The following is a 13,485-nucleotide window of genomic DNA, read 5'->3' on the forward strand; positions in this document are numbered from 1 at the left end:
GATGGGGGAGAGGTGAGAGAGAGAGGGAGAGAGAGAGATGGGGGAGAGGTGAGAGATGGGGAGAGAGAGAGGGGGGGAGGTGAGAGATGGGAGAGAGAGATGGGGAGAGGTGAGAGATGGGAGAGAGAGATGGGGAGAGGTGAGAGATGGGGGGAGAGAGAGAGAGAGATGGGGGGAGAGAGAGACGGGGGAGAGAGAGATGGGGGAGAGAGAGAGAGAGAGAGAGAGGGAAGCAAAAGAGAGGAGAGGGAAGAGAGGGAAGCGAAAGAGAGGAGAGGGAAGAGAGGGAAGCGCGAAAGAGGAGAGGGAAGAGAGGGAAGCGAAAGAGAGGAGAGGGAAGAGAGGGAAGCGAAAGAGGAGAGGGAAGCGAAAGAGAGGAGAGGGAAGAGAGGGAAGCAAAAGAGAGGAGAGGGAAGAGAGGGAAGCGAAAGAGAGGAGAGGGAAGTGAAAGAGAGGAGAGGGAAGAGAGGGAAGCAAAAGAGAGGAGAGGGAAGCGAAAGAGAGGAGAGGGAAGAGAGGGAAGCAAAAGAGAGGAGAGGGAAGAGAGGGAAGCGAAAGAGAGGAGAGGGAAGAGAGGGAAGCGAAAGAGAGGAGAGGGAAGAGAGGGAAGCGAAAGAGAGGAGAGGGAAGTGAAAGAGAGGAGAGGGAAGAGAGGGAAGCAAAAGAGAGGAGAGGGAAGCGAAAGAGAGGAGAGGGAAGAGAGGGAAGCGAAAGAGAGGAGAGGGAAGAGAGGGAAGCAAAAGAGAGGAGAGGGAAGAGAGGGAAGCGAAAGAGAGGGAAGAGAGAGAGAGGGGGAGGGGGTAAAATAGAGAGAGAGAAGAGAGAGGGATGAGATAGAGGGGAGTGAGGTAGCGGCGGAGAGGGAAGAGAGAGGAGAGGGAAGCGAGCGGAAAGGGAAGGGGGAGAGGGAAGAGAGAGAGAAGGGGGAGAGAGAGAGAGGAGAGAGACAGGAGGGAGAGCTGGAAGAGAGAGCTAAGAGAGAGAGGGGAGAGAGAGAAATAGAAGAGAGAGAGCTAAGACAGAGAGGGATGAGAGAGAGAGAAGGGGAAGAGAGAGGGGGAAAAGAGTAGAGAGTGGGGGAGTGGAGAAAGAGGGGGAAGAGGGGGACGGGGGTAGAGTGGGAAGAGGAGGGGGAAGAGAAAGGGAAGAGTAAAGGAGAGAGAGAGAGAGAGAAGAAAAATATTGAGAGAAGGAATAGAAAAATAGAGAGGGAAGAGGTGAGGAGAAAGAGAGGTTAGAGATGGAAGAGGGAAGAGGGATGTAAGAGGGAGGAGAGAGACAGGGAAGAGAGAAGGGAGAGAGAGTTAGGGAATAGAGGAGATAGTAGAGAGAGAAGAGAGGGGGATGCGAGGATGAGAGGGAGAGGGAATCGGGATGAGGGAAGAGAGGGGAAAGAGTTAGAGAGGGAAGAGAGAGAGGTGTGTGAGAGAAAGAAGGGATGGAGAGTGGAAAGAGAGAGGGGAGAGAAGGTAAGGAAAGGGGAGAGAGGAAAGAGAGAGAGAGAGGGAAGTGCGAGAGAGAGAGGGAAGAGTGAGGGAGAGAGAGAAGAGGAAGAGGGAAGAGAGGGAATAGAGAGAAAGGGATCAGTGGAAGAGAGCAAGAGTAGAGAGAAGAGAGAGAGGGAAGAGAGAGAGGGAAGAGGGAAAATAAACCAGAGTTGTGCAGCATCACCACTATCAAACTGCCCCCCAGAGAGCCTCCTTTCTGACTGGTATATCTTTATCTATGACTGGTTTCATGTGTTCATCCATGTCTGAATCAGCTGTTACTGTCCTTGTTGCAGTTTCTGTCCATGGAGTTCTGATCCCTCAAAGCGGATCAAGTTCCTGGTGGATCTCCTGTCTCAAGCAGCAGAGTGGGAGGAGCAGACAGGAGAGAAGACACTGAAGCTGGTATCATCGGTGTGGACTTACAGCACCTTTCCTTATCGCCACGGAGACGATTATGAACAGAGTGATTTCCTGCTGGATCTGTTCTCACATGTGAAGGACTATGAGACTCAAACAGGCAGGAGTGTCCTTCCAGCATTACAGCCAGTTTACCAGTCAGCTCCTGCAGTCTGGTCCATAGACCTCTCAGAGAGAAAGGCCTCCCTCCTCCTAGAAGTGCTGAAACTCCAACCAGAGAAGAAACCAGTAGAGCTGATGGGCTGGTCAGATGAAGAGAGTGAAGTGAGGAGTTTCCTTCAGTGTCTGCCCTACATCTCACAGCTGAGGTGAGTCTGAACATGTGTGGTGGTTAGTGATTATGTGATGCTAGTGGCTATTATCTTGTAGAAACATTTGACGTTTAAAACTGCAAGTGTTGGTAAATCTTGTATTGTATTGTTAGAGAGGGGTAAAGGTAAAGATTTTGTTGGGGTGACAGACAGGTATTAACCCTGTAGAAAGGAAAATAGTAGGATAGAGAGAGACCCACTACCAGACACACACATCAGCAGAAGAGACTGTCTAGAGTGTAGCCTGTTATAGCCTCTCGTCCGAGAGAGAGAGGGACGAGAGCGAGAGAGAGACGGACGAGAGCGAGAGAGAGACGGACGAGAGGCTACACTCTAGCCTGTTATATAAGACACACCATATAAAACACCCATCACAGCACAGGGGGAACCCCACCAATAATACCTCATACAATAATGATGGCAGAGCAATTTAACGGCAACTTCATAGAAACAATTTACAAGAAAGAACCCAGTCATCAACATGAGAGGATTTACAGTAATCTGTATTACCTCCCAGTGGAGGAGTGCAGAGGGTGTGAATGGTGGGGGGTCATAGACAAACAAAGGCCTTAAAATGTCCACAATCTTCTGGGCCACATGTCATTAGTACCACATATATACAGTTCAAATAACAAGACACAATAAACTGGCAAGAAACCTCCCTTTAACTAAAATGTCAACCCAAATACGTCTGGCAGGGCAATGATAGTCCAGCAACGCTGAACCTCAAAGGGAAGAGCTTTGAAAACTAGAATAAAGTCTGCAGCAGTGTAAAGCACGAGAGAGAGAGAGAGGGAGAGAGGAGAGAGGGAGGGGGAGAGAGGAGAGAGGGAGGGGGAGAGAGGAGAGAGGGAGGGGAGAGAGGGAGAGAGGGAGGAGGAGAGAGGGAGGGGAGAGAGGAGAGAGGGAGGGGGAGAGGAGAGAGGGAGGAGGAGAGAGGGAGGGGGAGAGAGGAGAGAGAGAGAGAGGGGAGAGAGAAGAGAGAGAGAGAAGAGAGAGAAGAGAGAGGGGGAGAGAGGGATGAGAGAGAGAGGGAAGAGAGCGAGAGAGAGAGCGGGGAGAGGGAAGAGAGCGAGAGAGTGGCGAGAGGGAAGAGAGGGAGGGAGTGAGTGGAGGAGAGCGAGGGAAGAGAGCGAGAGAGGGAAGAGAGCGAGAGGGGGAAGAAAACGAGAGGGGGAAGAGAGTGAGAAAGGGAAGAGAGTGAGAAAGGGAAGAGAGAGGGTGGGGGAGAGGGGGAGAGCGAGAGAGAAAAGAGGGTGGGGGAGAGGGGGAGAGCGAGAGAGAAAAGAGAGTGGGAAGAGAGAGCGAGAGAGAGGGAAGCGAGAGAGAGGGAAGAGAGAGAAGAGAGAGAGGGGGAGAGGAGAGAGAGAGAGGGATGAGAGAGAGAGGGGGAGAGAGGGAAGAGAGCGAGAGAGGGAAGAGAGGGAGAGAGTGAGGGGGTGGGAGGGAGGGAAGAGAGAGAGGGAAGAGAGAGAGAGGGAGAGAGAGAGAGAGAGAGTGAGAGAGAGAGAGAGGGAAGAGAGAGAGAGAGAGAGAGAGAGAGAGAGGGAATAGAGAGAGAGAGAGAGAGACAGAGAGAGAGAGAGAGAGAGAGAGAGAGAGAGAGGGGGGTGGGAGGGAGGGAAGAGGGTGAGGGAAGAGAGAGAGAGTGAGAGAGAGAGGGAATAGAGAGAGAGAGAGAGAGAGGGAATAGAGAGAGAGAGAGAGAGGGAATAGAGAGAGAGAGGGAATAGAGAGAGAGAGAGAGAGAGAGAGAGAGAGAGAGAGAGAGAGAGAGAGGGAAGAGGGAAGAGGGTGAGGGAAGAGGGTGAGGGAAGAGGGTGAGGGAAGAGGGTGAGGGAAGAGGGTGAGGGAAGAGGGTGAGGGAATAGAGAGAGAGAGAGAGGGAATAGAGAGAGAGAGAGAGAGGGAATAGAGAGAGAGAGGGAATAGAGAGAGAGAGGGAAGAGAGAGAGAGAGAGTGAAGAGGGAGAGAGTGAAGAGGGAGAGAGAGAGGGAATAGAGAGAGAGAGAGAGAGAGAGAGAGAGAGAGAGAGAGAGTGAAGAGGGAGAATAATCCAGGGTTGTGCAGCATCACCACTATCAAACTGCCCCCCAGAGAGTCTCCTTTCTGACTGCTGATGCAAAGTGGCAGCACAAGGTGAAGGCTCCTTATAAAACTACACATGTTGTTGAATCTGGGAACATTTATCAGCCCATTTCCTGACATAACTAATGTTGCATTACTCAATGTCACAGATAAATAATGTGAATGTTTCTAAAATCAAATCAAAATTATACCAAATCACATTATGTAAATCTATAACTACTTCATATATCTTTATCTATGACTGGTTTCATGTGTTCATCCATGTCTGAATCAGCTGTTACTGTCCTTGTTGCAGCTTTAATCCGTGGTGGTCTGATCCCTCAAAGCTGATCAAGTTCCTGGTGTATCTCCTGTCTCAAGCAGCAGAGTGGGAGGAGCAGACAGGAGAGAAGACACTGAAGCTGGTATCATCAGTGTGGACTTACAGCACCTTTCCTTATCGCCACGGAGACGATTATGAACAGAGTGATTCCCTGCTGGATCTGTACTCACATGTGAAGGACTATGAGACTCAAACAGGCAGGAGTTTCCTTCCAGCATTACAGCCAGTTTACCAGTCAGCTCCTGCAGTCTGGTCCATAGACCTCTCAGAGAGAAAGGCCTCCCTCCTCCTAGAAGTGCTGAAACTCCAACCAGAGAAGAAACCAGTAGAGCTGATGGGCTGGTCAGATGAAGAGAGTGAAGTGAGGAGTTTCCTTCAGTGTCTGCCCTACATCTCACAGCTGAGGTGAGTCTGAACATGTGTGGTGGTTAGTGATTATGTGATGCTAGTTGTTATTGTCTTGTAGAAACATTTGACATATAAAACTTGAAGTGTTGGTAAATCTTGTAGCAGTATTGTTAGAGAGGGGTAAAGGTAAATATTTGTTGGGATGCCAGGCAGGTATTAACCCTGCAGAAAGGAAAAGAGTAGGATAGAGAGAGACCCACTACCAGACACACACACATCAGCAGAAGAGACTGTCTAGAGTGTAGCCTGTTAGCCAGATAGCCAGTGGAGAGAAAAGATAGACAAACAAAGGCCTTAAAATGTCCACGATCTTCTGGGCCACATGTCATTAGTAACACATATATACAGTTCAAATAACAAGACACAATAAACTGGCAAGAAACCTCCCTTTAACTAAAATGTCAACCCAAATACGTCTGGCAGGCCAATGATAGTCCAGCCACGCTGAACCTCAAAGGGAAGAGCATTGAAAACAATAATAAAGTCTGCTGCAGTGTAAAGCACTGGAGGGAGAGAAAGGAGAGAGAGAGAGGGGGAAGAGAGGAGAGAGAGAGAGGGGGGAGAGAGAGAGGGGGAGAGAGAGAGAGAGAGGTGGGAGATGGGAGAGCGAGAGATGGGAGAGAGAGAGAGAAGGACGAGAGAGAGGGACGAGAGAGAGGAGAGAGTGGTGGGAGAGGGAGAGAGGAGAGGAGAGGGAAGAGAGAGAGGGGGAGAGAGACAGGAGGGAGAGCTGGAAAGAGAGTGGGAAGAGAGAGAGAGAGAGAGGGAGAGAGAGAGAGAGAGGGAAGAGAGAGTGGGAAGAGAGAGAAAGAGAAGAGAGAGAGAGCTAAGACAGAGAGGGACAAGAGAAAGAGAAGGGGAAGAGAGAGGGGGAAAAGAGTAGAGAGAGTGGGGGAGTGGAGAAAGAGAGGGCGAGGGGGAAGAGGGGTAGAGTGGGAAGAGGAGGGGGAAGAGAAAGGGAAGAGTAAAGGAGAGAGAGAGAGTAGAAAAATATTGAGAGAGGGAATAGAAAAATAGAGAGGAAAGAGAGGGAAGAGCTGAGGAGAAAGAGATGTTAGGGATGGTAAGAGGGAGGAGAGAGACAGGGAAGAGAGAAGGGAGAGAGAGGTAGGGAATAGAGGAGATAGTAGAGAGAGAAGAGAGGGGGATGCGAGGATGAGAGGGAGAGGGAATAGGGATGAGGGAAGAGAGGGGAAAGAGTTAGAGGGAAGAGATAGAGGTGTGTGAGAGAGAAAGAAGGGATAGAGAGAGGAAAGAGAGAGAGAGGGGAGAGAAGGTAGGGAAAGGGGAGAGAGGAAAGAGCGAGAGAGTGAAGAGCGAGAGAGTGAGAGAGAGGGAAGAGTGAGAGAGAGGGAAGAGGGAGAGAGACAAGAGGAAGAGGGAAGAGAGGGAATAGAGAGAGAGAGAAAGGGATCAGAGGAAGAGAGCAAGAGTAGAGAGAAGAGAGAGAGGGAAGAGGGAAAATAAACCAGAGTTGTGCAGCATCACCACTATCAAACTGCCCCCCAGAGAGCCTCCTTTCTGACTGATATATTTTTATCTATGACTGGTTTCATGTGTTCATCCATGTCTGAATCAGCTGTTACTGTCCTTGTTGCAGTTTCTGTCCATGGAGTTCTGATCCCTCAAAGCTGATCAAGTTCCTGGTGGATCTCCTGTCTCAAGCAGCAGAGTGGGAGGAGCAGACAGGAGAGAAGACACTGAAGCTGGTATCATCAGTGTGGACTTACAGCACCTTTCCTTATCGCCATGGAGACAAATATAAACAGAGTGATTTCCTGTTGGATCTGTATTCAAATGTGAAGGACTATGAGATTCACACAGGCCGGAGTGTCCTTCCAGCATTACAGACAGTTTACCAGTCAGCTCCTGCAGTCTGGTCCATAGCCCTCTCAGAGAGAAAGGCCTCCCTCCTCCTAGAAGTGCTGAAACTCCAACCAGAGAAGAAACCAGTAGAGCTGAATGACTGGTCAGATGAAGAGAGTGAAGTGAGGAGTTTCCTTCAGTGTCTGCCCTACATCTCACAGCTGAGGTGAGTGAGTTTTGCAGAGATGTGTCATATTGTTCCAGCTATTTATCTGGTTTATAAAACATCTGTTTATCCAAATCACTCCATCAGTCTGTTTTTGCCATTCTGCCATGTAGACATTATTATGTGTCTGTGGGTGATTCCTCTGCATTACTTATCGAGAGAATCCAGGATAACTTGTATTAAATATGTTTGTCTGTCTTCTCATTCAGGTTGTTTGTTGGTTATGGTGAAGAGAAGGCCTGGACAGTTCTGTCTAAACTCAGTGTTGCTGCAGCTGAGTTTGATACAGAGACAGGAGAGAATATCTTAAAGACATTATCCTCCATGTGCAGATACACAGATGATGATGATGGTGGTGGTGATCCATTTAGAGAGAGTGATTTCCTGATGGATCTGTACTCACATGTGAAGGACTATGAGACTCAAACAGGCAGGAGTTTCCTTCCAGCGTTACAGCCAGTTTACCAGTCAGCTCCTGCAGTCTGGTCCATAGACCTCTCAGAGAGAAAGGCCTCCCTCCTCCTAGAAGTGCTGAAACTCCAACCAGAGAAGAAACCAGTAGAGCTGAAGGGCTGGTCAGATGAAGAGAGTGAAGTGAGGAGTTTCCTTCAGTGTCTGCCCTACATCTCACAGCTGAGGTGAGTCTGAACATGTGATGCTAGTTGTTATTGTCTTGTAGAAACATTTGACATATAAAACTTCAAGTGTTGGTAAATCTTGTAGCAGTATTGTTAGAGAGGTGTAAAGGTAAAGATTTGTTGGGATGCCAGGCAGGTATTAACCCTGCAGAAAGGAAAAGAGTAGGATAGAGAGAGACCCACTACCAGACACACACACATCAGCAGAAGAGACTGTCTAGAGTGTAGCCTGTTAGCCAGATAGCCAGTGGAGAGAAAATATAAGACACACCATATAAAACACCCATCACAGCACAGTTGGAACCCCACCAATAATACCTCATACAATAATGATGGCAGAGCAATTTAACGGCAACTTCATAGAAATAATTTCCAAGAAGGAACCCAGTCATCAACATGAGAGGATTCTTTCTTCTTTGCCACATGTCATTAGTACCACATATATACAGTTCAAATAACAAGACACAATAAACTGTCAAGTAACCTCCCTTTAACTAAAATGTCAACCCAAATACGTCTGGCAGGGCAATGATAGTCCAGCCACGCTGAACCTCAAAGGGAAGAGCTTTGAAAACTATAATAAAGTCTGCTGCAGTGTAAAGCACGAGAGAGGGAGGGGGAGAGAGGGAGGATAGAGAGAGAGAGAGAGAGGAGAGAGGGAGCGGGAGAGGAGAGAGGGAGGGGGAGAGAGGGAGGGGAGAGAGGGGAGAGGATAGAGAGAGCGAGAGAGAGAGAGAGAGGAGAGGGAAGAAAGAGGGAGGGAGTGAGCGAGGGAGGGAAGAGAGCGAGGGAGGGAAGAGAGCGAGGGAGGGAAGAGAGCGAGGGAGGGAAGAGATCGAGGGAGGGAAGAGAGCGAGGGAGGGAAGAGAACAAGAGGGGGAAGAGAGTGAGAAAGGGAAGAGAGTGAGAAAGGGAAGAGAGAAGGTGGGGGAAAGGGGGAGAGCGAGAGAGAAAAGAGAGAGAGAGAGAATATATAAACGAACCAGAGTTGTGCAGCATCACCACTATCAAACTGCCCCCCAGAGAGTCTCCTTTCTGACTGCTGATGCAAAGTGGCAGCACAAGGTGAAGGCTCCTTATAAAACTACACGTTGGTGAATCTGGGAACATTTATCAGCCCATTTCCTGACGTAACTAATGTTGCATTTCTAAATGTCACAGATAAATCATGTGAATGTTTCTAAAATCAAATCAAAATTATACCAAATCACATTATGTAAATCTATAACTACTTCATATATCTTTATCTATGACTGGTTTCATGTGTTCATCCATGTCTGAATCAGCTGTTACTGTCCTTGTTGCAGTTTCCATCCATGGTGGTCTGATCCCTCAAAGCGGATCAAGTTCCTGGTGGATCTCCTGTCTCAAGCAGCAGAGTGGGAGGAGCAGACAGGAGAGAAGACACTGAAGCTGGTATCATCAGTGTGGACTTACAGCACCTTTCCTTATCGCCACGGAGACGATTATGAACAGAGTGATTCCCTGCTGGATCTGTACTCACATGTGAAGGACTCTGAGACTCAAACAGGCAGGAGTTTCCTTCCAGCATTACAGCCAGTTTACCAGTCAGCTCCTGCAGTCTGGTCCATAGACCTCTCAGAGAGAAAGGCCTCCCTCCTCCTAGAAGTGCTGAAACTCCAACCAGAGAAGAAACCAGTAGAGCTGATGGGCTGGTCAGATGAAGAGAGTGAAGTGAGGAGTTTCCTTCAGTGTCTGCCCTACATCTCACAGCTGAGGTGAGTCTGAACATGTGTGGTGGTTAGTGATTATGTGATGCTAGTTGTTATTGTCTTGTAGAAACATTTGACATATAAAACTTGAAGTGTTGGTAAATCTTGTAGCAGTATTGTTAGAGAGGGGTAAAGGTAAATATTTGTTGGGATGCCAGGCAGGTATTAACCCTGCAGAAAGGAAAAGAGTAGGATAGAGAGAGACCCACTACCAGACACACACACATCAGCAGAAGAGACTGTCTAGAGTGTAGCCTGTTAGCCAGATAGCCAGTGGAGAGAAAAGATAGACAAACAAAGGCCTTAAAATGTCCACGATCTTCTGGGCCACATGTCATTAGTAACACATATATACAGTTCAAATAACAAGACACAATAAACTGGCAAGAAACCTCCCTTTAACTAAAATGTCAACCCAAATACGTCTGGCAGGCCAATGATAGTCCAGCCACGCTGAACCTCAAAGGGAAGAGCATTGAAAACAATAATAAAGTCTGCTGCAGTGTAAAGCACTGGAGGGAGAGAAAGGAGAGAGAGAGGGGGGAGAGAGGAGAGAGAGGTGGGAGATGGGAGAGCGAGAGATGGGAGAGAGAGAGAGAAGGACGAGAGAGAGGGACGAGAGAGAGGAGAGAGTGGTGGGAGAGGGAGAGAGGAGAGGAGAGGGAAGAGAGAGAGGGGGGAGAGAGACAGGAGGGAGAGCTGGAAGAGAGAGTGGGAAGAGAGAGAGAGAGAGAGGGAAGAGAGAGAGAGAGGGAAGAGAGAGAGTGGGAAGAGAGAGAAAGAGAAGAGAGAGAGAGCTAAGACAGAGAGGGACAAGAGAAAGAGAAGGGGAAGAGAGAGGGGGAAAAGAGTAGAGAGAGTGGGGGAGTGGAGAAAGAGAGGGCGAGGGGGAAGAGGGGTAGAGTGGGAAGAGGAGGGGGAAGAGAAAGGGAAGAGTAAAGGAGAGAGAGAGAGTAGAAAAATATTGAGAGAGGGAATAGAAAAATAGAGAGGAAAGAATGAGGGAAGAGCTGAGGAGAAAGAGATGTTAGGGATGGTAAGAGGGAGGAGAGAGACAGGAAGAGAGAAGGAGAGAGAGGTAGGGAATAGAGGAGATAGTAGAGAGAGAAGAGAGGGGGATGCGAGGATGAGAGGGAGAGGGAATAGGGATGAGGGAAGAGAGGGGAAAGAGTTAGAGGGAAGAGATAGAGGTGTGTGAGAGAGAAAGAAGGGATAGAGAGAGGAAAGAGAGAGAGAGGGAGAGAAGGTAGGGAAAGGGGAGAGAGGAAAGAGCGAGAGAGTGAAGAGCGAGAGAGTGAGAGAGAGGGGAGAGAGAGGGAAGAGGGAGAGAGACAAGAGGAAGAGGGAAGAGAGGGAATAGAGAGAGAGAGAAAGGGATCAGTGGAAGAGAGCAAGAGGAGAGAGGGAAGAGAGAGAGGGAAGAGGGAAAATAAACCAGAGTTGTGCAGCATCACCACTATCAAACTGCCCCCCAGAGAGCCTCCTTTCTGACTGATATATTTTTATCTATGACTGGTTTCATGTGTTCATCCATGTCTGAATCAGCTGTTACTGTCCTTGTTGCAGTTTCTGTCCATGGTTGTCTGATCACTCAAAGCGGATCAAGTTCCTGGTGGATCTCCTGTCTCAAGCAGCAGAGTGGGAGGAGCAGACAGGAGAGAAGACACTGAAGCTGGTATCATCAGTGTGGACTTACAGCACCTTTCCTTATCGCCATGGAGACAAATATAAACAGAGTGATTTCCTGTTGGATCTGTATTCACATGTGAAGGACTATGAGATTCACACAGGCCGGAGTGTCCTTCCAGCATTACAGCCAGTTTACCAGTCAGCTCCTGCAGTCTGGTCCATAGACCTCTCAGAGAGAAAGGCCTCCCTCCTCCTAGAAGTGCTGAAACTTCAACCAGAGAAGAAACCAGTAGAGCTGAAGGGCTGGTCAGATGAAGAGAGTGAAGTGAGGAGTTTCCTTCAGTGTCTGTCCCACATCTCACAGCTGAGGTGAGTTGGATCAGTACATTGCAGAGATTGTAGTTGTCTGTCCCTGTATTCCCCTTTAGAGAGGATGCTTGTTGCTTTCTGCAGTAATTGTCTTTTTTAAGACATTGTCATATGAAACTTCAAATGTTATTGAATCTGGTAACATTTATACTCAGATTCCCTGAAATAACAAATGTTGCATTACCAAATGTTACCTAGATATTGTGAATTTTTCCATATACATTTTATACTCAGAATATCTCATCTATAAATCCAAATGTCATGCATATTATGGAACGTTCTCTTTGACAGTGAGTTGTTAGGTTCTTATTTTTCAGAGTAAATAACTCAGACACTAGAGGATCTTTGACTTCAATTCTTCCATAACTCTTCTTCCATGTTCATAGGATGCACTGACCACATCAAGCTTGTGATTGACTGTCAGCTATAATAATTTGAGGGTATTTTCATCCAAATCATACAACTGTTATGCATGGAACTTTAGATAAACTTCTCCTTAATGCAACCACTGTGTCAGATTTCAAAAAAGCTTTACCGAAAAAAGCACACCATGCTATAATCTGAGTACAGCGCTCAGAGACCAAAACAAGCCATACAGATATCTGCCATGTTGTGGAGTCAACAAAGTCAGAAATATGATTATAAATATTCACTTACCTTTGATGATCTTAAAAGTATAAAAGTCTCAGGGGATTGAATACTAATGGAAGACAAAAAAGTGCTGTAATTTCACCTGATTTGGAATTAAAAATCAAATTAAAGCAGACTGACCTTTAACCTCTAGCGTCGAGCAATCCCGGATCCGGGATTTTATTTATAGCCTCAAGCTCATTAGCATAACGCAACGTTAACTATTCATGAAAATCGCAAATGAAATGAAATAAATATATTTGCTCTCAAGCTTAGACTTTTGTTAACAACACTGTCATCTCAGATTTTCAAAATATGCTTTTGAACCATAGCAAAACAAGCATTTGTGATAGCTAGCGTAGCATTTAGCGAACTGTTTTCCAAAACGGCAAACTGTTTTCCAAATTAACTCCATAATATCGACTGAAACACGGCAAACGCTGTTTAGAATCAATCCTCAATGTGTTTTTCACATATCTCTTCATTGATATATCGTTCGTGGTAGTCTCCTTTCTCCGGTGAATCGCTAGGAAAAAGACGTGCAGTTGAAGATGACGCACCAATTTCGACGGAGGACACCGGGCGGACACCTGGCAAATGTAGTCTATGGTCAATCTTCCAATGATATGCCTACAAATATGTCACAATGCTGCAGACACCTTGGGGAAACGATAGATCGGGCAGTCTCATTCCTTGCGCATTCACAGCCATATAAGGAGACAATGAAAAACAGAGCCTCAAAAATCCTACTCATTTCTGGGTTGAAGTTTCATCTTGGTTTTGCCTGTAGCATCTGTTCTGGGGCACTCACAGACAATATCTTTGCAGTTCTGGAAACGTCAGTGTTTTCTTTCCAAAGCTATCAATTATATGCATAATCAAGCATCTTTTTGTGACAAAATATTGCGCTTAAAACGGGCACGTCTTTTTATCCAAAAATGAAATAGCGCCCCCATAGATGTAACAGGTTAACCTCATAGTCATTGTATGATTGTATAATTTCAAAGTGCTGGAGTACAGGGCCAAAATAACAAACGGTCTCCTAAATGTCTGATTTGATGTCCCCCATGTTCTGCTGTTTCAGCTGTGATGATGACAGGTTCTTCCAGACTGTGTGTGAGTCCATCCCTGTGAGGTCCAGAGAGGAGGACCAGCAGTTGGCCTCTCTTCTCCAGGCCTTGGGCTCTACCCTGTCACTAGGAGGAGTGTTACCCAGGAAAACCTGCAGGTCTGTGGGAAGAGTCCTGGGTTTCTGTGCCTCCAGAGTGGACCTCACTCTCACCCCCAGCAAGATCTCTCTCCAAGGAGCCGCACTTCTTTTGAGACATGAGTCAAAGCTCCACAAGCTCAGGCATGTTCAGGAAGACAGCTTTTGCAGGTCTATTGAATAGTTGATTCTCCTACTGAGTATTTATCT

At 47.4% G+C, this 13,485-nt stretch overlaps 1 protein-coding gene across 5 annotated transcripts in view; it reads left to right on the forward strand.

Moving 5' to 3' along the window:
• Positions 1–13,485, forward strand: part of LOC135535771 (uncharacterized) — a 55,549-nt gene that overhangs the window by 38,406 nt on the left and 3,658 nt on the right. For 3 of the 5 annotated variants that reach the window (XM_064962195.1, XM_064962196.1, XM_064962197.1), the window contains 7 exons: positions 1,784–2,215; positions 4,603–5,034; positions 6,638–7,069; positions 7,279–7,707; positions 9,015–9,446; positions 11,007–11,438; positions 13,153–13,446. In XM_064962195.1, the coding sequence (XP_064818267.1) occupies positions 1,784–2,215; positions 4,603–5,034; positions 6,638–7,069; positions 7,279–7,707; positions 9,015–9,446; positions 11,007–11,438; positions 13,153–13,446 (2,883 nt within the window). The remainder of the gene's footprint in view (positions 1–1,783; positions 2,216–4,602; positions 5,035–6,637; positions 7,070–7,278; positions 7,708–9,014; positions 9,447–11,006; positions 11,439–13,152; positions 13,447–13,485) is intronic. The other 2 variants (XM_064962199.1, XM_064962200.1) reach the window with 2 other exon arrangements.

Source organism: Oncorhynchus masou, unplaced genomic scaffold (genome assembly GCF_036934945.1).
Source record: "Oncorhynchus masou masou isolate Uvic2021 unplaced genomic scaffold, UVic_Omas_1.1 unplaced_scaffold_514, whole genome shotgun sequence".
Classification (NCBI taxonomy): domain Eukaryota; kingdom Metazoa; phylum Chordata; class Actinopteri; order Salmoniformes; family Salmonidae; genus Oncorhynchus; species Oncorhynchus masou.